This window comes from Pipra filicauda, unplaced genomic scaffold (genome assembly GCF_003945595.2).
Source record: "Pipra filicauda isolate LSUMZ 115617 unplaced genomic scaffold, ASM394559v2 scaffold182_size1470994_pilon, whole genome shotgun sequence".
NCBI classification, from domain to species: Eukaryota; Metazoa; Chordata; class Aves; order Passeriformes; family Pipridae; genus Pipra; species Pipra filicauda.
In genome coordinates this window covers 1,445,273-1,470,954 of record NW_024104290.1, presented here as the reverse complement: position 1 = coordinate 1,470,954, position 25,682 = coordinate 1,445,273, and the positions used below count along the sequence as shown (strand labels likewise).

Below are 25,682 nucleotides of genomic sequence, written 5' to 3'. Positions count from 1 at the left end.
CAGGGAAATGAGGGAATGAGCAGGGAGATGAGAGAATGAGCAGGGAAATGCAGGAATGAGCAGGGAATGAAGGAATGATCAGGGAATGAAGGAATGAGCAGGGAATGAGGGAATGAGCAGGGAGATGAAGGAGCAAGCAGGGAAATGAGAGAATGAGCAGGGAAATGAGGGAGTGAGCAGAAAAATGACCTGCTGGAACAGCAGGGATTTGGGGTGGAACAGCAGGATTTGGGGCTGATGCTCCCTGTGAGGAGCAGTTCTCCCCTGCCGGGTGGATGCTGGTTCCTTGGGTGGATGCTGGTTCCTCATTCCCAGATCCCTGCCTGGAGTTCCTTTTCCCAGTGCTGCTCCCTCCCAGCACAGCAGAGGTGCTGTGGAGCTGCCGGGGGTTCAGGACAGGAAACATTTGGCGTGTTGGATGGGCTGGCTGCGTGTTTGCTCTCCCCCCTCAGCCCGTGGCTTTCCATGTTTCCATGTGTGGCCGACAGAAACACGACTTCCTAACGTCAGCTTTGACTTCCCCCAAAGCTTCCTGCAGATGCTCTGCCCGTGGCCAGGATCTGTGGGAGCAGTTTCCACTCATCCTTCCTTTCCAGTGGCCTTGGCTGGGTTGGACCTGGCCCCTGCCTTTTGTTTCTGCCCTCTGCTTTTCCCAGGTTCTGTGGAATGTGTGGAGAACTCTGCTGTTTGCTTTGGATGGGCCCAAACTATTCCAAAACCTACAAGTAGAAATGCTGGGCTGATATTTTTCTCACTGGTAACTGGCCGTTGGAAAGGGAATAATAGAGAAGTCTGGAATGACAACAGGAAAAGGAGGTGTGGCTTTGTGTGTGTGTGTGTGTGTGTTTGTTCTTACCTCTTGAAATTTTTAATTAAGAGAGCAGAATTTCTTGAAGTATATGAGTGGCTCTGGGGGGCAGAGTGGTGAGGCAGGGAGATTGGTCTGATATACAGAGGTTAATTTATAGTGGCATGAGCTCAGAGTAGGATATTTTCTTTCATAAGTCCAATTATATTTGTATATTCAGCAAAATTTAGATGATCAGGAGAGAGACTGAGTGTAGGTTCAGATATGCTGTAATTTACTAATTAGTGCCATGATCTCCCATGATACTTAATACTTGTTTCTCAAAGTAGGATTTTCATCTCTTATATGAATTTACAACTGAATTTAGCTCTCAGGGTGGTAGGTGAGATAGTTTCTCTTTTCCTTTTCCCCATGATTTGTTTGCTCTCCAAAAATATCTTTCTTTATTGTTAGTAATGACCAATTTTTGGCCTGAATATTTGCTCAGACTTTACACAGGCTCTTTCACATTTTGCCTCCAAATCTGTGATAAATTTGGGGTTTTTTGGGGTTTTTTTGTTGTTTTGAACCCCCAGGTTTGAGCTGGTTTTAAATTGAACTTAACTCTTCCTGTTTGTTCCTGGCAGTTCTTATCAGCTTTGTGTTATGGTCACTCTTTTTCCAGACCTTTTTAAAGGACTTTTGGGAGCCCCTCATCACTACCCTTAGAATAGCCAGGAAGGGCTGGGAATGCAGGGAGGGCTGGACCACAGGGGTTGAATGTGGTGTTGCCATGGGAGCAGATAGTCCTATTTATCACATTAAAATACATGGCTCATTTTTTTTTCTAAAAAGGTTACCAACCCTTGTTTTATGAGCAGTATTTAGTGCCATTGTTAATAACAATTTTACCCAGGCTCTGTGGACTGCACTATTCAAACAGTATAGTTTTTTGCACTGACTTTGCATGACTTCTGTTAGTGGAAGAATCTGAGGAATGCTGCTTATATGGCATCTGGTATGAAATCATGGTAATAACTAGAACTGAAATTCAGAATTTCATCTGCTGAGAATCTGTCCTTATAAAAGCTGATGGTTCTGTTTACTCCGTGGAGCAGCGTTTCTGAAAATACTTTATAGAAAGAAGGCTTCCCAAATGAAGTGAAACATTTGGGCATTCTCAAATCCCCAAGGAGTTTGGGTTGGTTTTTTTTGTTTGTTTGTTTTTGGTTTTTTTTTTTTGTTTATGGAATGATTCATTCCAAATCAGTCCCCATTAAACTTCATTTTCCTATTGTGGCCTCATGGCCCCAGGGGAGGTTATAGTTCACAAATCTCAGCTCCCATCGTGTCCTGCAGAGCTGGAGCAGAGGAAAAGCCCGTGGTGTGTTATGGGAGATGGAATTTATGCCTCGTGGAGTCATGGTTTGGGTTGGAAGGGACCTTAAAAATCACCTCTGCCATGGGCAGGGCCACCTTCCACCAGCCCAGGTTGCTCCAAGCCCTGTCCAACCTGGTCTCTCCATTCTCTCCAGCGAGTCAAGTTTTCAGAACGAAACTCTGCTCTATTTGTTGGGAACAGCTAATGGAATTCCCTGTTTTGTTGAATAACTTCCAAATAGTAGAAGAGGAGATGAAGTAAATGACCTTCTTACTCGAGGAGCTCTTGGGAGAACCGAAATGTGTCTGGCAAGACTGGCTGAGACGTTAATTTTAGCCGTGGGGTGTCAATGACCTTGAGAAGTTCGACTTTACCCTTCCCCACTGTCCAAAGGCACTTGGATCAGGGCTGGAGAACGGAGAGGGACTAGTGCCACCTATTGAAGAGTGGCTCCTCTTTGCTTTGCTTGCAATTCTTCTGTCTGCTTTCATTTTTAATCTCAAACCTCTCTAACTCCAGCCCACGGTCGGCTGCTCTGCTGTGCTCTCGGCTTGAGGCTACACCAGTGAGTTTGGGGAATTGCCATCTGCATGAGGACAGAAAAAGAGATCCAGATTTATTGTTTTCTCCGCAGAATTCTATGAATCCACTCGAGGCACAACCATGTAATCTGATTTTGTGTGCTTAAAGCTTGGTTAAGTGATTTCTCCTCACTTTGTGCCATCGAGACACTGTCAAAAGAAAGCAAACGTGGAATAACATTGTTAGTGATTTGATTTTGAGCACTGTCAGTGATTAGTTCTGCTGACCTTGCAATATTCACCGAGTTTCAGCTGGAAAGAGTGAAATATCATGGCAAGATATTTCAAAATAAACAGCTCAGGATTTCCATCCAGGGATTGGAACACAAAGGGGAAAAAGGTGAATGAGAAGCTGGTTGTCACTTGGTTTAGTTGGTAGTTTAATGTCCCTGTGTGTTCTTGTGATATCCAGGCGTGACAGGAGCAGCTCTTGGCAACTCTGCATTGGTGTCCTTGGGCTCCCAGTGGTTTGTGGCTTTCCTGTGAGTCCATTCCTGAGTGTCTGATGAGGTGTTCAAGGGACCAGACGTGGGTTATGAAAACATTGCTGCTCAGCAGATTTCAAACTGAAGGTGTTTTACTTAAAGGACCAAAAGGGAGCAAATGGCAGATTTTGGGGGTTCAAGAGAGCACTTCAAGGTTGCTCTTTTTAGTGTGCCTGGTTCAGACAAGGAGTGCTATCAGAGCAGGTCTGGTTCTGCAGGTAGTAGTGTTGCCTTCAGATAACTTCATTAAAATCACTAGAAAGCTGCTGTGTATCCCAGTCAAGGATGGAATCTCTCAGCTGGCCTGCCTACACCTCAGCCCAGCCTTTATGTTGTGTTAGGAGAAGGGTTAAGTGCCTGTTCCTTGTCTGAAGGGAGCAAATACAGGGAAAAAGCAATTATGGACTTATTTGGGTTCAAGTTGTCCTAATTTCAGTTGTTTCCCCCATTCTAAATTTCAAAGGGGTTTTTGGGTGAAATTGAGACTGGTGGTGTTGCACAGCTGGGAACTCTAAACTCTGTAAGGCCAGTTTGTGTTGCATCACCTGCTGCATTTCTGCTTTGGCATCAGGCTCATTCCAGGAGGAAGGTCATCAATAGATCCAAGGGTTATTAGTTCTGGAAAAAAAAGCAATCCAGTGGAAGAGCAGCGAGTGCTCAGGGCTACCCTGTGTCTTTAAAGAAGGACAGTTCTTGTGAGTCAAAAGATTAGTTTGGTGGCTTACTCATAAAACCTGTAGGGCTGGCACAGGGCTGGAAAGGAGCTGTTTTTATGGAATAGCACATGTTCCCACACCCCACCCTGGGGCATCATTCTTGTGAAGTGAGGCTTCAAGAAGCTTGGTCACACAGAAGAATGGGAGGTGCAGAAGGGAGAGGCTTGTTCTTTCCCTTAACCATGTGAAGAGGCTCAGGGGGGTTTGCTCCTCTTGTCTGTTCTCACCTTGCATCCATCCCATCCCATCCATCCCATCCCATCCCACTGTGCGTGTTGTGAGTTACTGGGATGGGACACTGGGACCAGACTGCTGCAAAAGTCCTGGAATACAGCCTTTTCCACTGCTCCCACACCCATTTTCATGGATGCCACACTGGAGGAGAACAGGACTGACTGGGCAGGCTGTGTTTTCACTTGAGGCTCCTCATTTCCATCAGGAGTTGCTCCAGAGAAGTGAAAGGAGCTGTAGTGGTGTGAGAGTAATTTAGGCCGTGGGTATGACTCCATGCTCTGTTACAATCCAGTCCTTAAAAAGTATTCCAGAAAAGCCAGTCTGTCTGGGCCAGCTCCCTGTGCTCCCTCCACACTAAACAGAACTGCCACAATTTCAGTATCTGATTGTGGAGAACTCCCAGTTCCCTCTCAAGGTGCTGGTGTAGGGATTTTGCCTGATGTGGCTGTAGAAAAGGAGCAGCAAAGCAAGCTGTTAGAAATAAGGGTGATGTAAATAAAAGGACATAGGGGAAGCATTTTGCAAAGTTCCTAAAGTCACTTTTCAGGATAATGGCTCCACTGTGGGAGGCTTTTTGCAGATGCTCCTAGAGAAGTGCTCAACAATGAATATACCAAGACTGCTGCTTGCTTTTGTTTTATTTTTTCCCTTATTTCATTTTCAGGTGAGCAAGAGACATAACCAGCATTTCACCTCGTCAAAATGCTGCACCTACTAAGTAAATGTATCCAAGCAGCAGCATTTATGGTCACATTACACTGAGTATAGCAGGAAACAAAACAAGTTGCCTTTGATGTCTCACAGCAAGTTAAAGGAGGAGCAGATTCAAACTCACATCTCCTGGGATTTTGGCCCTGAACTTTAGTAGCCTGAAGCAGGGTCTTTATTTCAGAAGTCTTGCTCAGGGGAGTTAAGTGTGGCTTGTACTTGTTCCCTGCTGCTGGTCTGGCTCTGTGTGATATTCTCACCTGCAACAGAAGGCGCCCCAAGAGGAGACTTGTGCTGAGAATGGGGAGAACTTTTTCCTGATCACTAAATCTGTTTTAGTCCAACCCCCTCGTGTTAGTTTGAGAGATTTGTGCCTTCTTGTAGAAGCTGTGTGTTGTTTTTGATGAAGTGGAACATGACAGCCCTCTGGTGTACTCTGAAAAACCATTAACACAGACAAAGGGAATGATGCTCATTGGTTTGTGTACTGCTGCTCTTCCTTAAAAGCTGCTTTTACCTCGAGTTGTGTGTGATGTGCCAGAGCTGTCTGCATCTCTGCTGCTCTCTCTCTGTTTTGTGTAGCTGAAGCAATAAGCTTGACCTGTCTTGACATCCCTCTCTATTCCTGGACTGCTGCCCTGTTTCTGTCTCTCATATATTTTCCCTCTGTTGTACTGTACCAGTTCCTCTCAGTGCTGTGTGATTATCTAGGAGGATAAGGTTTTGGACTGATGCCCAGCTTGTGTCTCTTTGTATTTCTCTCCTCCTCTTTCTCCTGGCCTTTCCCCACCTTTCTGGTGCAGGTCTGGTTCAGCGGTGTGTCGTGATCCAGCGGGATGAGAACGGGTTCGGGCTGACGGTCAGCGGAGACAACCCGGTCTTCGTGCAGTCCGTCAAGGAAGGTGGGCAAGGAGGGGGCCAAACGTGCCAGCCAGGGAGCAGCCTGAGGCTTTCCACGGGGAGCAGAGAAACAGGGGGGAGAAAACTCCGAAAACCCCCGTGGGTGGGGCGGCTGTACCTTGGGAATGACGTGTGGCTCTTTTGGGAAGCGGCGAATCGCCTGCTCCGTGTCTGAGGGGTTGAAAACTGACCTCTCGTGTCCAAGGGGAGGGAAACGACTCCTTGGAACCTGGTGGGATTGTGGCTGCGGGGTATGCACTACCAAGGGAGAACAGAGCTGCTCTAGACAAGATACCCAGAGATTTTAACCTGCTGGGGGCAGAGGAAGCTTGGCAGAGTGCAGGAAGCAGTTTTGCATCAAACTGCAGAAGTGTTTAAACCATTTTTCTTTGAGTGTTTGTACTGAAATGGGAACTGAAGGGTTTCTTTTCCCTGCAGATGGAGCAGCCATGCGGGCTGGAGTGCAAACAGGGGATAGAATTATCAAGGTAAGGGCATTCAGATTGGGGGGGAAGCGGATCCTTTGTATTAAATGAGCTCTGTCCCTGAAAAAAACGCCATTGGTACATCGGCTGGGATGTTTTCATTTGCCTGGCAGAGTGAGGAGTGGGTTGTTTCCATGTTCTGGGGATACCAGAGCAGTAACCACTGAAATCCCACTGCTCAGTGTTACTTTTGTTGTGGAGATCACTCATACCAGAGCTTTATGGGTCAGTTCAGCATCCTACAAGGTTCAAGTATCACAAATACAACAGAAACAGAAATGGCAGGGGAGAGAAGGAACAGAGAGTTACTAATAATCACCTGTAGATAAAGTCTGCCTGAATTATTGTTTTTCCCCTGAGTGTCCCCAGATCCATGTTTTCTTTTAGTGCCAAGCAACTAAGAAACCAAGTCAGTAACTAAAAAGACTGTGTAAACTATTAGTGCAAAGTGATTGCTTGTGCTGCAGCAGCTCCTGACACAAATAGAGCTGGGATTTCAACCAGGCATTTAAATTAATGAATTAAATCAGCTGCCCTGTTGTTTTTCTGCCCAGTCAGAGATGGATTGCTTTTTTATGTTTGTTTGACTGCTTGGAGTGTTTGTTTTTTTTTTTTTTTTTTTTTTGGTGTGTGTATAGTTTTCTTTTAGCAGAGCTCTGCTCACTGAGATAAACTGTTAGAAGGATAAATTATTTGCCTGATGGTGTCTTGAAAGATGTAGTAATGGAGGTGGGGGTGGGGAAAGAAAATACTGTAGTGCTTTTTGTGTCATTTGTGGATGGTTTTGGTTGGAAATCAGTTGCTAAACACTGAATTTTCTCCCCCTCCCTGCCCCAGGTGAACGGCACCCTCGTAACACACTCGAACCATTTGGAGGTGGTAAAGCTGATCAAGTGTAAGTAAAGGCCATTTCTGGCCCTGGGCTCCTTAAAAGCATGCCAGGCATCATTTGAAAGGCTGATTGAGCCTTCAGGTGACGAGGGTGAGGTCTAACCATGCCCAGTGCTGAGAGAGAAAGGGAGGGTGTGAAACAGGGAAGTGAAATTGGGGTAATTCTGACACCTTGAACTCAACCTGGTACATTCTCCTGTAGCTTCTCCTTAGCTTGATGTTCGAATTTACTGTCAAGCCTTGCCCAGGTGCTTTCCCATCTTTTGTTTCCACCTTAAATACCAGGCACTTTTAAGTGCATTGCTGGGTGATGCTTGCAAAGCACTGGCATTGCTGAAGGAAGTGTGTTCTTGGTTGATTATCTTGCACAAGGAAGAAGGTGGTGGTGGTTCCTTCCTCCCTAGCAGAGTTTATTTTGTGGCATGAACCCGTGTGTACTGTAAATACAACCTGCTGGACTAGAAATTATTGGGAGTGCTTGCTTTTATATCACGGAAGTTTTTGGATTACCTGAGATTTAAATAGATGGTTGTAAACCAGAGCTGACCACGCTCTCGGGTTTGAAGGAGGAGTGGGTGAGGAATGGTCTGAGTTTTGTCTCCAGGGTGAATCATGGGAGTAGAATCACAGAAATCTCCAAATGTCTGACGTGTGACCTGTCCTTGTCTCCCTGCAGCGGGTTCCTATGTAGCTCTCACTGTCCAGGGGCGCCCACCAGGGTCGCCCCAGATTCCCTTGGCTGATTCTGAAGTGGATCTGGCAGGATTTGGGCATATGTCTCCCATCATGACATCTCCCCACTCACCTGGCACATCAGGAAATGCAGAAAGGATCACCAGCCCAGTGCTTATGGGGGTAAGATTTAAAGCTCTCTTTCCAAAGAACTGTGGAAATGTAGTCTGGTTTGTTTGTTATTTTTAACCTGGATTATTTAGTGCTTCTTGCACAATTCACAAATTGGAATATTTATCCTGTCCGTGGATATTTATTCCTTGGGTGAAAAACATTTTGCAAGTGCAAATATCCAGTCCCATCTGAGGGTTTTTTAAATCTTGATAGCTGTGTTCAGAATTAGGAAAGAACACATAGGATTGTGTTTGGAAGCTTGAATTGCTTTTTGTTTAGAGCCCGTGTTCGGGAAGCAGATGAAAGATGGGCATGTCCACTCTCCTGGTCTTCCCAGCTTCACCAAAAAAACCCCAATCCTTAATCTCTCTGTATTTTCTAGGAGGAGAATAATATTGTCCACAACCAGAAGGTGGAGATTCTGAGGAAGATGCTACAGAAGGAGCAGGAGAGGCTGCAGGTACCGGGGTTGTGTGAGGTGGAGAGGGGTGGGGGAAAGTCAGAGGTGGGTTGTTGAATCACTGCTTACAGACTTATGGAAAATAGACCTTCTGTAGCAGCTGTTTATTACTGAAATGTGTAAATGGCATGAAGGGAGCAGTAGGTTGTGGTTCCAAGCTGAGGTGCTGAGTGGGAGCTCAATTCTTTTGCAGTCCCTCCAAGAGGAGTACGGCCGGTCCCCCACCCCCCGCCTGCTCAAGGAGATCCAGGAGGCCAAAAAGCACATTCCTCAGCTGCAGGAGCAGCTCTCCAAAGCCACAGGCTGCACTCAGGTAACACAACGTGTCGGGCTTCTCCGTGGGATGCTCGGGGTGGAAATTCTTGGGGGATGATGACGTGGGCGAGCAGGAGTTCCCGCCAGGCTCTGCCGTGCTGGGACAGGCAGGTTGCACCCTCTAGAGCTGAGACTTGGGAATTAAACTTGCAGAGGCTGTTAAACAGTGCAGTGTAATGTCAGTGTAAGGACATGCAGGAGGCTTTACAGTGGGCTTTCAAATCATCTGTGAAAAACTGCTTTTAAAACAGTAAGTGTGAGCTATCATGTGTTGATTACTCTGTCAGTGCGACTTCAGAAAACCCCCTGAAGTCATTCTTGCAATGGGGAATGAAGAACTGGAAGCTTAAAACAATTTTACCTTCACTTTTCAAAAAAAAAAATAAATTTAGTTTCTGTTATGTGTCATTTTCCCCCTTTTCCTTCTGCCTGTGATAAGTCCTGAAAACTTGCTGTGGTTTTTCTGTTGTTTTCTCTTAGAAAAGCATTGCAGCCTTTTCTAGGTAACTTAAGGAAGTTTTATAACTAATGTGAACTAACTGGCTTTTGTTCTTTTAAGGATCAGCCTTTGAAATATTCTGCTTGCTCTGTGCTGTCTCTCAATTCACTTTATCTTTTCAGGATGGAGTCTTGTCCTCCAGGTCTGTGTCGGAGTCGCTGCAGATCAGCGAGGGGGAGGCAGAGAGTGGGGACTGTGGGAGCAAACTGGATGGCAGTGGGGACAGCCCCTCCAGACCCAACAGTGACATTGCTGATGTGAGTCTGCAACAGCTCCAGCGCTTTGCTTCTCTGCCCTTTGGGTTTGGTTTTCCTGGGCAGGTTCTCTGTGCTGTCCTGTGTGTCACACCGTGCTCTGTCTCAGTAACTCTGTGCTGGAATGGGCTCCTCAGCACCCACCAAAGCTCCTTCCCTGATAAAACATGATAGACTGGACTTGTATGAACCGGGAAAGAAATGGTGTGGGTTTGGGTTTTTATCCAGGATTAGATTTCCCTGTGACCAGACAAAGAAAGATAGATGCCAGCTTCCCTCTCACGACTCAGGTGCCAACTGGAGCATCTTCTCAGGGAATGTTCCAGCTGCAGAACTGTGACTCGGATCCAGTCAGTGGGCAAGTTGCCAGGAAAGTGGAGAAGAGCCTTCCTTCTACCAAATAAGCTTCAGTTCTTGCCAGCAGTAAAGGCTCTTAGTGTGTTCCCTCATTAGTTATCAATCTGTGCTCGTGTGCTCTCCCTGCTGCAGAGCCCTAGTGCCTAATCCTTAATTAAGTCACTATCTGATTAGTGCAGGGGAATTGAGACACTGTGCTTGGATTTGGCCTGAGTTTGTTGATTAACTTAAGGATGTGGGAGCTAAATTTGTCCCAGCAGTTGGAAGTGAAAGCAAGGTGGGTCAAATGTGAACAGACATGACTCTAATGTGAAACATTCCTCCTCCAGCTCCAAATCTGACTGGATATCACTCATGTTTCTATACAATAAATGCAGAAAAAATTCGTAGTTATCTTCCTGATAGACTTAATCCTGTCATTATTGTGGATGCATTAGATCACTGGAGGTGATTGGCACACCAAACATTCAAGCTTTTCAATCCAGAGTGGCTCTGAGAAAGGATCAGGGGGCAACAGAAACCTTTGGAAGCTGAACAAGAACTCCAGAGTCGTGCAGCTGGGGTGGAATAACTTTATGGAAAAAGACAGGCTGGAAAGAAACAGCCTGGCTGAAAAAAAACCTTTGGACACACTGAAGATGAGCCAACAGCACGTGGTTTTTGCAAATAAAGCCAAGGGTGTGCTGGGCCACCTGAGGAAGAGGAGGTGGAGAGAAGAGAGCTAAACGTGAACTGTCAATAGAGGAGGAGAGAGCAATGAAAAGCCAAGGACAAGTGGTAGATTTTACAGCTCTGCTGTTGCTCAGTGTCACCAGCTTTCTTCCCCAAACTGCTTCTGCATTCAGTTGGGGTTTTGGGGGGTTTTGTGAACTGTGCACCTAGGACGTGCATCTTGGCCTGTCTTTTCAACACCTCAGCTGCTGAGCAGTTCACTGTGTGAGAAAGGAGAAGTTTTGGCTGTTGTGGCTGAAACACTTGGTGTGCAGTTCTCACTTTCCTGGATTTCCTGGTACTTACCAGAACTGAACTTCCTTCTCTCCCAGAGTCCTCGCAGTGGCTTGAAGGAGAGGATTTATCCAGATGAGAGCCCAGAAAAGCCTGAGGTTCAAGACACTGTGAGTACAAATCATGAAGTGCCACAACAGCGTCTCCTGTAATGGGCCCATTAAAATCTTGCTGCTTTTCCCCTGCTTTCTAAATGGAGCCTGCGTGAACTTTGCTTGAGAAAATAAAATGCAATTAAAATGGTGCAGGGAAAGTTAATTAGCTGAGTAAATGTTTATGGAGCTTAAGAGCAGAGCCGTTTAGAGGCAAGAAATCCATAATCAGCAGTAAAACAGCTGGACAGAAAATAGGTAGAGCAGTTGTACATGTTTTATTCTTTGAGTCCAGCCTTTTTTTAGGATATTTAGTCATTTTGAGGCTGGCATCATCAGCAGTGGTAAAAGTGGAGCACAGCAGGAAGTGCAGACCTGTCTGAACGTATCATCCTCCTTAGGATGACTTCCCAGTTATTTTTCCCCTCATCTGCCTGTCTTTCCACAGTCATATTTCTCCATTTCCACTAAGATGGCATTTGTCATCTGCCACATGCTCGGTGTGCTCATGTGTGTAGATGATGGAGTTGGTCTTGAATCATCTGATTTGATGGTTCTGGGGGGGAGCATTGGTGGGGGGAGCTGCCAACTTGGACAGGGCTGAGGGAAGACACGTGGGCTTCCACGGAGTTTGGAGAAGAATAAGAAGGATAGTGATGTTTCCAGCTTGGTAAAGAAGGTTTACTGTGATAAGAGAGTAATAGAATCATGCTTTTCTTCCCTTCCCTTGCTCCTGACTCACCCCAGGATTCCCAGTCCAGTGTTGGAAGTCCTTTATCCCGAGTGGGGACTCAGATCATTGGAGCAGAGGATGATGACTTTGACACGGAACAGGAGCAGGTGGGAATGACTTTTGGCCTCAACCTCTCTTTTTCCTGTTGAAATCCCATTCTGTTCCTCTGGGCCTAAACTCCAGGTGCTCCATGACTTGCTTGTATTGAGCAGTTCTGGTGAAATCAGAATTAGGGACTGTGATTCTTGTTATTGCTGGTCTTGCCAAACAGGAACATTTGGGGAGTTTATGACAATATGCCATCTTTGAGTCTGTTATCCTTTCCTTCTCATAACTTCAAGCTTTCTAGACGTTAATTTGCCTTATTTCATTTGCTTGTGTAGTTTCTGTGAAGTTCTGCATTATTGTCCCAGCAGTGGCTTTTGCCATATATACTCTTGAGTTATTTTAGCTGCCCTGGGTTTATCTCACAGCAGCTTTCTGGAGTAATTCAGGTGTTTTCCTTGTACCTCCACAGATAAATGGACAGTGCAGCTGCTTCCAGAACATCGAGCTCCTGAAGTCTCGCCCAGCTCACCTGGCTGTTCTCCTGCACCACGTGGTGTCTCAGTTTGATCCTGCAGCACTGGTAGGATGTTCTGGAATTGTTTCCCTGGTAGTATAAACCAGAATAAATCAGGATCTCCTCGTGTAGCACTCAGTGGCTTCACTTGGCCAGGGGAGAAATGCAAGCCCTGTGCAGGCATGAGGGTGATAAATCTCTCCTTTGTCTTCTCAGGTAGATGGAGAAGCACAAAGAGAACTGTCCTCTTTACATTTAGCTGTTCACAAATAAATATTTGGCTCTTGAGAGCCTTTCATTCCACCCTGAGGTGGTGGCATTAGTTGTGTCTGATCTCTCTGTGTCTTCCCTCTGCACTGATTTTTCTCTCTGGTTCCCTCCATGACTGAAAGTACCTGGGAAGGATTTCAATCCAGCAGTGCTGAATTCCTTGAAATGTTTGAAAGAAAACTCAGGAGTTAGGGGTGTTAGGTGGGATTAGTTGTGTACAGGGAAGGTCTGTGTCTGTTTTCCTGCCCCTTCCCTCTCCCCTGATGTTACCTGAGGTTCCCTCGAGGACTCCAAGTACCTGGGAAGGGTTTCAATCCAGCAGTGCTGAATTCCTTGAAATGTTTGAAAGAAAACTCGGGATTTAGGGCTGTTAGAAGAGTTGCTGTGGCATCACTGACTTTCTTGCCCTCCTGTTTCCCACAGCTGTGCTACCTTTACACAGACCTGTACAAACAGACCAACTCCAAAGAGACCCGGAGAGTCTTCCTGGAGTTTTACCAGTTCTTCCTGGACAGAGCTGCAGTAGGTTCCAGTCATTTCCCTCAGTTCCAAGCACTTCTAGCAAGTTGATTTTTACCTAAGTCCTCCAAAATAAAAAATTTTAAAAATAAGAATTTTAATAATACTTGCTAATAATGAAATTTAATAAAAGTTTTAAGTGTTTTTTTTGTTTAAATGTTACCAGTGAATACAGGAAATTAATACAGTTTCAGATGCCTGGTAACACAATAAATCACAGGGAATTTGCTGTCTGATAGGAGAAATGATTTAGTGATAGGTAAGCAAACTCTAGCTCTTCTACACTGCCTTTTAGTTAATAATTGCTGTGGATATTGATGTGGCTGTTACAAGGATTGGGAAATTTTATGTGTCTTTTGGAAAGCCTGAGAAAATTCTTTACTGTCATGAATTAAACTGTAAATGTAATTAAATTAAATAAATTAAACCAGGTACTGTAGCAGAGGTTTATACACCACATGTTTAAATAGTCCCTGTGAAATATAATATATACTCAGCATGGGAGTCTCCCCTTTAAAACCATCAGGGCTTCAGATTGTGGAATTTTGGCTTTTCAGGGAATGTTCTTGTCTGCTCTGTGCTGTGGGTTTTGTTGGGGCTGCTGCTGGCTGTGTTTGTTCTCCCAGCCTTTCTTCTCTTTTGCAGAATCTCAAAGTCCCAGTTCCAGATGAAATCTCCTTGGAACTAGGTAGGCTGTTCTTGCCTGTTTCTGTAAGGGAAAGGCCCAGAGGTGCTCCCGCACGGGTTAAAATATTCAGGGAAATGGCTTTATTCGGAGGTGGAGGGGACACTCCTCAGAAGAATCATTTATTAACTTTCTGACTCACAGACAGAAGAAGGCCAGAACTCCTTCCTGAAGAGCTTCACCGCCAGTTCATCCAGACTATGCAAGATAAAGTGTGTCCAGAAGTGCAGAGGAATCTGGAAGATTTCAGGTTTGGATTCTTCATTCCTTGAAGCTGTTTGAGCCAATTTCAGAATATACTTTCTCAGGTGTTGTTGTATAAATCCTTCTTACTAAATGTGTTTATAATCAGCTTATATATTTTTTTTTTTCCCTTTTCCTATTTTCCTCCCCTCTCCCCTTTGGGCACAGAATAATCCACTTTACATACTTGTCATGGGCATAGAATACAATTTGATAATTTGCCTTTTCATGTGGAGTCATAAGAGCTCTGTGCCGACATCAGACATTATACCAAGACAAGTGTATATTTATATACAAATAGATATATATATAGAAAATATATATCTATTTTATGTATTATATATACGTATATATAATATATATGATACATATATCTATATGTATTATGTATATATACAATATATAATACATATATCTTAATGTATTATGTATATATAATATATAAATTACATATATCTTTATGTATTGGGTATATATATTATATATAATACATATATCTTTATTATGTATATATTATATATAAAATACATATATTTATATGTGTTATGTATATATTATATATATAATACATACATATATAAAATACATATATCTATACATATTTTATATATAGTACAAATATTTTTTTATATATAGATATATATTGCACAAATGTTTAATTGTATAATAATGGACTTCTTCATGCCTAAAAAGTCTCAGTTCAAGTCTATACTTTAACTGCACAACCTGGGTTGTGTGCAGAAGAGTTTGCTGCAGAATAACTACTTTTTCTTAAAAAATATCCCTCTTTTAATAAATATCCCACAGCCTCTCTGGGCAACCTGTGCCAGGGCCTCACAGGGAAGAATTTCTTCTTAATATCTAATTAATTCTTCCTAATATCTAATCTAAATCTGCCCTCTTCCAGTTTAAAGCCATTCCCCTTGTCCTGTCACCCCTAAAATTCCCTCCACGACTCCTCCGTTTCCGTCCGTGTGACCTTCTGGGTGCCCCAAGGCTGCTGCTCCTCGGTGCAGGACAGGGTTCAGTCTCCAGTGGTGCTTCCCTGTCCCAGGGTTGAGTCTCCAATGGTCCTGTCCATGTTTTCCAGGCAGAAACGGAGCATGGGATTGACCCTGGCCGAGGGGGAGCTCACCAAGCTGGACGCGGAGCGAGTGCGGGACAGGAACGCGGTGGAGAAGGAGAGAACCTGTGCAGAGCAGATCATTGCTAAAATCGAGGAGGTCCTGTAAGTCACAGCAGTGCAATGCTGGGAGTGTAAAAAGGAAAAAAAAAAAGGATCTGCCCTGAACCTGAAAACAGCAGCACTGAGGAGTTGGGAGCTGGGATTTGACATCAGTACATTTACATCACTTCCCCTGTTCGGTGTTTGAACAATGGCAGCCAAAACTGAACCAGTAGTGGAGTGTGTTTTTTCAAGGAGGCTGCTCAAACAGCAGAGGAAATGCTGCCAGTGTCAGCTTGTGCATTATTAGATCAGTCCTTTTTTTTAGAAACCTATGGCTTCAGAACCCCTTCTGTTCTTTTAACATGGGCTGAAGCCAATTTTCGCAGCCGAACCTTCATTTTTGGTTTTGGGTTTTTTGGTTTTGAGTTTTTTGGTTTTTCCCTGCTGGAACTTCTTAACATCCTAAAGGACACTTTGAACGCAGCTGCTGATGCTCTTGGGTGGATGTGGCTGGGTGTTAATTGGTTTTTGAGTTTCATTTTTAAATTCTCTTGTTCTTTTTCAGGATGACATCTCAGCCTTTGGAAGAAGACAAGAGGTAATGGAAGTTTGGGGGGGTTTAATTTGTGCAGGAAGATCCCCAGTGCTGACTCTCTTCTCTGAGCAGAGCAAGACAGCCCTCTCCTGGCTGTACCACCAACTCTCATCCCCTAAATCCCCTGCCAGGACTGATTGGAATTCAGAGCATCAGCCTCTTGCTCTCAGCCTCTGATGTTCGTTGCCTCTGTTTCAGATCTTAAAAATTACTGTCACTGGGAGTTCATGTTTCTTTTTGATTTATTTTGTGTGTGTGCCTTGTCCTGTTCACTTTGTGTGTATACAACTGGCTGAGTAGCTTTTACTCTACTCCTCACAGTAACCTTTTATTATTACTTACTTTTACCATAACCTAAAGCTATAATGTGACTTCTCATTGGTATTTAATATAGAATTTTAGGACCTTCTGTGTAATTCTCAAAATTTTAGTTTTACCTCCTGGGCTTCTATGCATTTTATCAATCACGGGATGGTTTGGGTTGGAAGGGACTTTAAAGACCATCTGCCATGGGCAGGGACACCTTCCACCATCCCAGGTTGCTCCAGTCCCCATCCAACCTGGCCTTGGACACTTCCAGGGATGGGGAGTCCACAACCTCTCTGGGCAACCTATTCCACCCATACACTTCATCTTTATAAACTCCCATCTTATATTTACAAGAGGAGAAATTCTGATATCAACCGAATTTTTCCCAGTGTCTGTGATAGTTTGTTTTATATTAAAGAAAAAAAGCCGACTTACTTTCATTTAAAAATAATCAACTTCTCACTGAAACCTTTGCGTTTGACCTCAATTTTATTGGCAAAGGGTGTTTTTCCAATAGGTTTCTCCTTCTCCTCACTCTTTTTTTTGTGTCTCCTTGGCAGCTCCACGATGCAATATGTGATCCTCACCTACATGAAACACTTGGGAGTCAAAGTGAAGGAGCCTCGGAACCTGGAGCAGAAACGGGGCCGTATTGGTTTCCTGCCAAAGATCAAGGTAGTGCTGTTGTGGCCAGGGGGCATCAGTTTAGAATCCAAAATCCACTTTTGCATGACACACATGAAAAATTGGGGCTGATTTTACGCTCTTCATCGAGAGGATCTGGGGTGACTGAGCTGCACAGCAGCTGAAATTGGGTTCTGCATCTGGGAATTAAAAATGAGTGGCCTTCTTAATTCCTTTACCTGTACACCTGAATTCTAACTGCTTGTTTTTCACAGTTTTAGCCTTACTTAGCTTTATTTTTAGCCTTATTTAGCTTTATTTTTAGCCTTATTTAGCTTTATTTTTAGCCTTATTTAGCCTTTAGGTGAGAAATGTTTCATATCATCACAGAATATGCCGAGTTGGAAGGGACCCACAAGGATCATGCAATCCCATGATGGTCTCATTAATGGTTAATGATGGTTGATCAGCTGTTGGCCTGTATATTTTAGTTTTCTTCTTGACAGACTTGCCCAAAAACTCATCCTTCACGAGGCAGAAAAGCTATTCTTCCTGCCACCCCCTCTTTTCAGGTTATATAATGAATATTTCCACCAAAACTCCCATCTCTGGGGGTGTGATGGCTCGTCCCCCACAGCGTGGGGGTGTATCTGGTCACAGTAGCTGCTTATTTCCATCAGCATTCCAGCTTCCCTGGAAATGTTAGGGGTGTTAGGAGCAGTTCTGCACTGACACTGTGAAAAGGTTAGATCAGGCACTCACGACCTTCTGGAAAGGGTAAGAGAAGTCGTGTTTCTCTCCCTCCTCAGTTAAAATCTCAGTAAATAACTGCACTTCAAGCAGTGAGTGATCTGTTTGCTTTTCTTTAACTGCAGCAAAGTATCAAGAAAGAGAAAGAAGGAGAGGAAAAAGGGAAGAGAAGAGGCTTTCCAAATATTCTGGGCCCACCGAGGAGACCGAGTCGACACGACAGCAGTGCAAGTATGTCAGGCAGGGCAGTACATGTTCCCTTTTAGTCTGAAAGCCACACAAAGTCTCTGCTGTCTTTAAAAATTCGTGGTAAGAAGACTCAGTAAACTTTTTGGGTTTAAAATACATTTTTAAAGACACGCAGACCTGTTTTTGTCCTGAAATGCTTCCTCTCCTTGTCACTGGGAACAGACCCGGGCTCTTTGAGCAGAGTAACTGCTCTGTGTTTGTTCAGTTGGCAGAGCCATGGAGATGCAGAAGCCCAGGCACCCAAAGCACTTACCCACAGCCTCTTCTGTGAGCCCAGAGCCCCCAGATTCCAGCAAGATCCGCCAGAGCGGCTCCTCCAGTGATGGCACAGATGCTCCATACCCACCTGCCAACCCCATGTCCCCCTTGGCAATGGGGCCCTTTTCCTCTCCAGAGGGAAGCAAGGACAGTGAACCAGGTAGGATGGAAAGAATGCAGAGGAATGATTAAAGTTGGTGTTGGGAATGAAGTATGCAAAGCACGCTTCTGATGCAACAAGCCTGACAAATTGGGAAATCTTTCTGTATCATCAGGTATGATCTTCCTCTCCTTAGTCATCTTTTATGAATTGGGAAATCTTCCCATGACCAGAAATTGTTGTTAGTGGGTTCTGTCACCGTGGCATTGGATCATGCAACAGGAAGGCCCCAGTCTCAGTGCCTGCTGTTGGAAGCAGCAGCCTGTGTCACCTGGGATTTGTCACCGAGATTTTCCTTACCAGCCCAGGAATTCAGTTCCTCCAGCTCTGAGCTGAAGTGAGGCTGGAATCAAGAGGCTCTGAGGAGGCTGGAAAGTTCTCTAATGCCATTTCCCACTTACCCTCTGTGTAGGTTTGAAGCAGCCTGGAGAAGCTCCACCTGCCAGCGACTCCATGGATGGCACACCCCGCACACCCAACACCACCTTTGAATTCCCGTCTCCTTTGGAAAACCTGCAGGAGGAGGAGGGAGAGTCAGAGAGGTAACTGTGGTTGCTTGAGTGAGCCTTGAGAGAGTGCTAGAATCAGAGTATCCTGAGTTGGGAGGGACCCATGGGGGCCATTGCAGTCCAACTCCTGTGTCAGTGTGACAATGGCTGTTGAAACAGTCCATAAAATTATTAGTGACATCAGTTTTATTGGTAGAATCTGAACCACTGGTCTGTGTCTGCTGCTGTGGTAATACTAAAAAACTCTCTGTCAGGAGGGTGAGTCTGACAGGGGACAGAATGTTCTAGTGGGGAGCTCAGAGCTGTACTCTGAAGTTGTGCTGAGTGTCTGAGCAGGGGGAATTCAGGCATAAGCTTCCCTAATAATTTCTTTTCTTCCTTGCAGAATGGTTGACATGGGAACACCAAAGCCTTTTCGCAAGTGAGTGTGCTTAGAAATGTTTGAACTGCACCGAATTGTTTAGGGCTTGGGAGGTTCTGAAGCAGAATGCAGGTTATGAAGCTCGTTGTTCTGAGCCAGCACAGTTGTCTGCAGGATCTTTCCTTTTCTTTAATAACACCTATATGGAATCAGGCACTGGCAGCCACATATAGGACAGGTGGAGTGAGTCATATGCAAATAAACCCTTTGATCTGTGGGTGAAGTGGAGTGATTGCTGTATCTCCTGATTTGAATGGCTGTTAGGTTAGGGAGTAGACATTTCCATATTTTCTCTTTAGACCTGTGTGTTGCTCTTGGCTCTGGATCTGCAGACAGACAGAGGAAAGAAATTGTGACGTGCCCTTTCACTGGCTTGATATTTGACTCCAAGCGAATTATTTGATCTGTGTCATTAAAAGGAGGGTTGTGGAAGCACTGGAAGAACAGATATTCACTCTTAGTTGTAAAGGGCAAAATTAGAGCATGTGCCTATAGGTTCAGATATCAAACAGCCTCCAGCTGACATTAAGAGCATGTTCATAATCCTCTACAACTGACATATGTATACTTAGCATTTCTTTCTTCCTTACACCCGTGCCTGAAATGGGAAGTGTCTGACACCTTTTTCTCACATTAGGATGGACAGTGTTGGCTTTGCAGATGTGCAGAGTGAAGATGAGCTCTATGATTTCGACATGGACATGGACCCTCCCAACTGGCAGCAGCTCGTGAGCAGGGAAGTGCTGATGGGGCTCAAACCCTATGAAATCAAGCGCCAAGAAGTGATTAATGGTGAGATGGATGTTCTTTCCTAGCTCAGCAAGCACAAAAAAAAAAAGTTGAGACCTGTGCTCTGGAGCTCTGAAGTTCTTAAAATTTAAAACTAGGTGTGTTTTCACTGATCTGCTCAAAGTAGTGGCTGTTAACTTCTGGCTGGCAGAGTTCTCGTGTATAGAAATTGTACTTGTTGCTGAAAAGTATCCTGAGATGAGACTGATCGAGTCCTTAGAGAAGAAATAAGCAGTATTAAGTGGTTATTAAATGATATTAAGTGGTTATTAAGCAATATTAAGGTACTTAAAGGCCAATTTGCAATATATTCTATGAAAGAAAGCAAGAGAAGCTTGATTTTTTTGGAAAGCACACAGTGCAAATGCTACTCCCAGACTTCATCTTCAAAGCTTCATCTCAGTTCCAGGATTCTCTGTGTGGCTTTATGAGCTGCTCAGAGTTCACTGTTGGTTTGGGGTCAGTTATGAGCCGTGAATCAATTGGCTTCTCTCTTCTTTCAAACCTGGAATTACAGCAGAGCGTGGCTCCGTGCTGGAATATGGGCCAGCAAGGGAAGTGCTGGTGAGGGACGCTGTTCTAACTTAATACTCTGACTTCTGTTGGCTTCGTGTTTGGCTCCACGTGCCCCCCCCAGAGTCACAATCCCTGCTTCCTCTCTCCCCTCAGAGCTGTTTTACACAGAGCGAGCCCACGTCCGCACGCTGAAGGTCCTGCACAACGTCTTCTACCAGCGTGTGACCAGGGAAGGGATCCTCAGCTCCAGTGACAAACGCAAAATCTTCTCCAACCTGGAGGATATCCTTGGCCTTCATGGTAGGAGCAGCTGAGGTGCCTCTCACCTGGAATTCTGGGTGCCAAGAGCTGAGAAATTTAAGCAAAGCGACCCTGAAAGAAGAGGCGGCTTCGTGCAGCACTTGAGATAAAACGGAGCGTTACATCTGGGCTTCCTTTGGCACACAGTTGTTATATTTCTGATTTACAGAGATATTTTGATAAGGGAAGCATCTGCCCAGCGCTCCAGCCCTTGCTGCCTCTTATCTGTGTGCACAGCCTGCCTTGTGCTGATTCCTGCTGGATAAAAGGAGCGGTGCTTTGATGAATGGGCTTTGTGGGTCAACATCAAGATGTTACAACTGGTTTTTTGAAGAGAATATGAAAACAGAGCTGGAAAGATTGATGTCTTGCAGGTGGTTTTGAAGGGTGGCCCCTCCTGATTGTTTAGGGAAAGAACTGCTCGCGAGGGGAATTGCAGCCCTGCCACTGAATAATCACTTGTATGATTTTATGCAGGTGGCTTGAGTTGTGTTCTGCATATATTGCTCTTTTTAAAAAAGTGATGCTGAGCCTCAGAAAAGATAAGATTGGAATGGTTCTTAGGGGTCATTTGAAGGCAGGTGAGACAGAGGTGCAAAGGAGTTACATAGTGTTTTCTTAGCTATTTTGCTAAATCTATTATGTTGCAGGATAATGTTTTTTATTTAATTGAAATTACTGCAAATCTCGTCTTCTCCTAGAATAGCTTTTACTTTAAAATAGCTGCTGAAAATTAAGCAATTTGACCACTATTAATAAAATTTTCCTTTTTTATTATTATTTTTAAGTTGCACTGAATGATCAGATGAAAACTGTCCGGAAAAGGAACGAGACTTCTGTCATTGGCCAAATTGGGGAAGACTTGCTTTCCTGGGTAAAATTCTTTTATGCTTCCTTACATTTGCAAATAATGTTTCAGTAGAATGACAAACAGAGGCAGAGGTTGGTGAAGGCAGTTTCCAACTAATGGGAACTGAAGGTCTGGGAGTTGTCATTTCTATGGAGCTGGAGAATGAGGGTGGAAGGAAAGCAGGGAGAACTTCTGTGGGCTTTCATTTGGTTAGAGATAAGAGTAATTTAAGGAACAGAAATAATTTCCTTCAGATGTGTGGGTAGAATAGAAAGGTAGTTTCGGAGACACAAAGGTGAGAGTAGCATTTTGAAAAATGTAATTGCACCATTTATTTCAGTAACACTGAAATGTCTTGTGTTGCCTGCGGTGCAGTTAAAAGTTAAAAATACTTATTTCTAATCTTGGAATTTACATAGCTGAACCTTTTCAAGTTCTGTAGCACTGCTGAAGGCTTCATTTCTGAGATCCTTATGGAAAGGTTTGGCTGCCCCATCCCTGGAAGTGTTCAAGGCCAGGTTGGATGGGGTTTGAAGCAACCTGGGAAAGTGGAAGGTGTCCCTGCCCATGGCAGGGGGTGGGACTGGATGGGCTTTAAGGTCCCTTCTCACCCAAACCATTCTGCCATTCTGTGGTGTGGTTGGGCTGGAAACAGGAGAACTGTAGAGTTTGGGATGTTCCTCAGGAAAATGGGAAGGCAGAGCCTTAAACCAGGGCAGAAATTCACTCCTCATGTTTTGCCACCAGCTGGTTTCTCCCATGGCCACACCAGCGGCTCTGTGTCTGTTGGGGGTGGCACATGCTGAGCCTGAGCTTATCTAAACTTGGCTTTCTTGGCTTTCTGGCACAGTTTAGTGGAGCAGCAGAGGAGAAGCTGAAACATGCCACTGCCACGTTCTGCAGTAACCAGCCCTTTGCCCTGGAGGTCATCAAGTCCCGCCAGAAGAAGGACTCGCGTTTCCAGACCTTCGTGCAGGTGAGTTTGACAGCGGGGTTGGAGTCGCCCCGAGGATGTGGCTGGGGGCCAGCACAGCCTCCTGAATGCTTGTAGATCGAGTTCCAGTAATTAATGACATCATGTCTAACATTGTCTTCAGATTGGGATCCTTTCCAGCACTGTATTTATCTCTGGCTAATCGTTCCCGCAGGGAGGAGCCTTTAATTGTGGGGAACACAGAACGTCCTGATGGGATGCAGGGAAGCACATGGTGTCCCAGGGAGGAGATGGCATCTCCCTTGGGGTGGCTGGTTCCCAAGGATGAGGAGTTCTGTGGGGAAAAGTGCTTAGGGCGGTGCCATTTCAGTGCTTGCCAGGGGCAGGAGACAGATGATGTGCACCTGCTCTGCCTGCCAGGAAAGGGGCTTGGGTACACGTGGCACTTTTAGGAGAGAACATTATCTTCATTACCACGGGCTGGGGAGGGCTCGGGTAATGCAAGGGGAGATTATATTGAAAAATGTGCTGTGTTTTGCTGCGGTGTGAAAGCCTAAACTGATGTGTTCCCTGTGTGGTGCTGACTGAGATTGATGGGGGATGGTCCCAGGCCTCTGGGAAGTAATGAGGGAAGGAAGGCACTGCTCTGGTGATGAGCTCTTCCTCTGTGTAATTGCAGATGGAGAGGGGCTGCCTTGTCTGGGTGATAGATCTTGGCACTTCTTGTCTTGTATTTAATTACTGGAAAGCGAAGTAATAGACATTTATGTGATGAATAGATGTTATGCATTCAGGTAATTATGGCCTTAATAAAAATGACAAATGCAGATATTGTGCTGTTCAAATTTAGGATGCTGAGAGCAATCCCCTGTGCCGCCGGCTGCAGCTGAAGGATATCATTCCCACGGAGATGCAGAGGTTGACAAAGTACCCCCTTCTGCTGGATAACATTGCCAAGTACACAGGTAAAGCCTTTCCACAGGGGTTTATGAGCCACCTCAGCAGGTTTTCCCCAGGTAAAAGTGATTTCAAAGCACGTGTTGAAGAGCTGTTCAATTTTATCTGTTTTCACTGTGGCCTCGCTGCTGCCTTCTGCACAGGAGGGCAGGCTAGAAAAATAACAGAAAGGAAAACCCTTTGTACACAAAAATACAAAGTATTTGTTCCTTCTTAGGGGGGAAAAAAAGAAAATTCACTGTGAAATAAGTGAATCTGTTGAGTCTCCAAAGCATCACAAGGTTCTCACGTTCTTGCAGAGGGTGGGATTTAGTTAGAATGTGTTACACTGAAAGATATTTCCAGCACAACAGTGTGATTAATAATATCACAAAAAGCCTTTCCAGGTTTACTATCTGATACCTTCTGCAGTGTAATTTCATTACTCATAAAAAATAGGCTGCATTTACAAGTTCATCCTAATCATAATTAGGAAAGCATGTGACACTCCATTATCTTTGATGTACTGGTTTATGTGCCTGTTAACTGAATTCTCAGTGTGGCTTGTGGTAGTGAGAATTGATGGGTTCACCTGTGTCTGTTCCCTTTGTGGCGAAGATTTTGGATTTCTCAGAGCACTACTCAGGTTATTGTGCAGTGAGTGGTTGTCACAAGCCCCTCAAAAAAGGGAGAGTAACAACCATTGTGCTGTGTATGAAGATCTGCAGCTTAAAATGAGTTATCTCCTGCCACAAATCTCATTTTTTATCACTTCACCTTTGCAATGTGCCTTTTGTTGACAGACTCGTCTGCGAGTTTAACTTCCCTTTCTCAAATTTGAGGTCGTCAAGCTGCACTGGATTGCTGACTTCTCAAACCTATTTTTTTTTTTTTTGGAAAGCATTGTTACATTTTCCTCCTTCTCTTGCAGAGCTGTCTGAAGAGAAGGAGAAAGTGAAGAAAGCCGCAGATCACTGTCGTCAGATCCTCAACCACGTGAACCAGGCTGTCAAAGAGTCAGAGAACAAGCAGGTGGGAGGTGACAGAGGGAGCACTCAGGGTTGGGGAGGATAATAAGCATTTTTAAGGCACCCGGAGTCTCCACTTGTGACTTTATGTTGTGCTCAGAGATGTTTTGTGGCACCTGTGAGAGGAGGATCCCAGCTTTTGGGAGTGTGTGGAGGTGCCCCTGGGTGCATCCATGGAAGTGTTCAGGCCTGCCCTGTGACCCCAGGCAGTTTTGCTGCTCAGAGTGACCCTTTTTGTCATGTTTTCTGCAGCATTTGGAAGATTATCAGCGTCGGCTCGACCTGTCCTACCTGAAGCAGTCTGAGGATCCCATGATGGATGAGTTCAGGGTGAGTTGAAAACACTGAGCCCATCTCTCTGTAAATTGTGTTTGCAGCCCTGCCATTCAATTTGTGCTTCTTTCTGCCACAGTCTTCTGATGTGCAGTCAAATGGTCTTCAGAGATAAATGTTTCTGTACAAAAATGAAAACAAGTAGTCTCAAAAATGTGAGTTTTGCCACCTTCCTCAAGATCTCTGGGGATATAACAACCCAGCTCTGCACAGAATGGTGTTGATGGAGCTCTGTGAAACAAATCTTAGTGGTCAAAGCTCAAGCAGTGTTTCATATGAGAGAGATCTGATGGATGATGAGTCTTATTGTGGATTATCTCTCATGTGATTGCACATCTTAGGGGTGCTGTTGGAAGTGGGGAGGCCTCAGAGAGCCTTGAGGTGTAGCAGTGCAACTGGCTGGAAAAGAAGAGCTTGTGCACAGGCTGATCTGTGTAAGAGATCCACAGGTAGAGCCAAATAAAGTCCAGTGTTACAAATATTCTGGTTCATGGCCCCTGTAAAGCCTTGCAGTTATGTTAGTGAAGCTGGTTCCTTGCTGGTTGCTCCCCCCAAAGTCAGTGTGTAGCCAAAAAAAATTTTTATCTGAAGACTTTTCTGTGAAACTGTGTCACGTGTCCTTCCCACAAATAAAAAAACTTGCAAGCATTCAGAGAGGAAGTGAACAACTCACTGGCAGTTATGAAATCTTGCTGTCATTGATTGTAGACTCCGAGACTTGGAAGGGATGAATTGTGAAAATTGTCACTTCTGCCTGCAGATCTAAATGTCACAGGCACTGAAATGCCTGAAGAATCCATTGACATTATAAATTCCGTCAGATCACCGGGATGATTTGTATATCATTTGTAGGCACACTTGACTTGCAAATCGAGTGCTGAGGCATTAACCAGTTGTAATGCTGGAACTGCAAACTTTATGCAGGATACTGGAAAAGCTCCTCCT

The 25,682-nt window shown here is 44.7% G+C and overlaps 1 protein-coding gene across 1 annotated transcript in view; it reads left to right on the top strand.

The window, feature by feature from the left end:
* The first annotated feature begins 5,680 nt into the window (after positions 1–5,680).
* ARHGEF12 (Rho guanine nucleotide exchange factor 12) overlaps positions 5,681–25,682 on the top strand; it is a 30,331-nt gene continuing 10,329 nt past the window's right edge. The window contains exons 1-27 of the mRNA XM_039379982.1: positions 5,681–5,794; positions 6,231–6,280; positions 7,115–7,172; positions 7,845–8,023; positions 8,397–8,474; positions 8,668–8,787; positions 9,411–9,545; positions 10,943–11,014; positions 11,744–11,836; positions 12,247–12,357; positions 12,985–13,083; positions 13,726–13,768; positions 13,910–14,015; positions 15,099–15,236; positions 15,742–15,774; positions 16,641–16,755; positions 17,580–17,685; positions 17,909–18,121; positions 18,534–18,663; positions 19,016–19,051; positions 19,689–19,843; positions 20,510–20,656; positions 21,445–21,530; positions 22,357–22,482; positions 23,291–23,405; positions 24,308–24,408; positions 24,657–24,734. Coding sequence (XP_039235916.1) covers positions 6,242–6,280; positions 7,115–7,172; positions 7,845–8,023; positions 8,397–8,474; positions 8,668–8,787; positions 9,411–9,545; positions 10,943–11,014; positions 11,744–11,836; positions 12,247–12,357; positions 12,985–13,083; positions 13,726–13,768; positions 13,910–14,015; positions 15,099–15,236; positions 15,742–15,774; positions 16,641–16,755; positions 17,580–17,685; positions 17,909–18,121; positions 18,534–18,663; positions 19,016–19,051; positions 19,689–19,843; positions 20,510–20,656; positions 21,445–21,530; positions 22,357–22,482; positions 23,291–23,405; positions 24,308–24,408; positions 24,657–24,734 — 2,712 coding nt within the window. The 5' untranslated portion in view covers positions 5,681–5,794; positions 6,231–6,241. The remainder of the gene's footprint in view (positions 5,795–6,230; positions 6,281–7,114; positions 7,173–7,844; positions 8,024–8,396; positions 8,475–8,667; positions 8,788–9,410; positions 9,546–10,942; positions 11,015–11,743; positions 11,837–12,246; positions 12,358–12,984; positions 13,084–13,725; positions 13,769–13,909; positions 14,016–15,098; positions 15,237–15,741; positions 15,775–16,640; positions 16,756–17,579; positions 17,686–17,908; positions 18,122–18,533; positions 18,664–19,015; positions 19,052–19,688; positions 19,844–20,509; positions 20,657–21,444; positions 21,531–22,356; positions 22,483–23,290; positions 23,406–24,307; positions 24,409–24,656; positions 24,735–25,682) is intronic.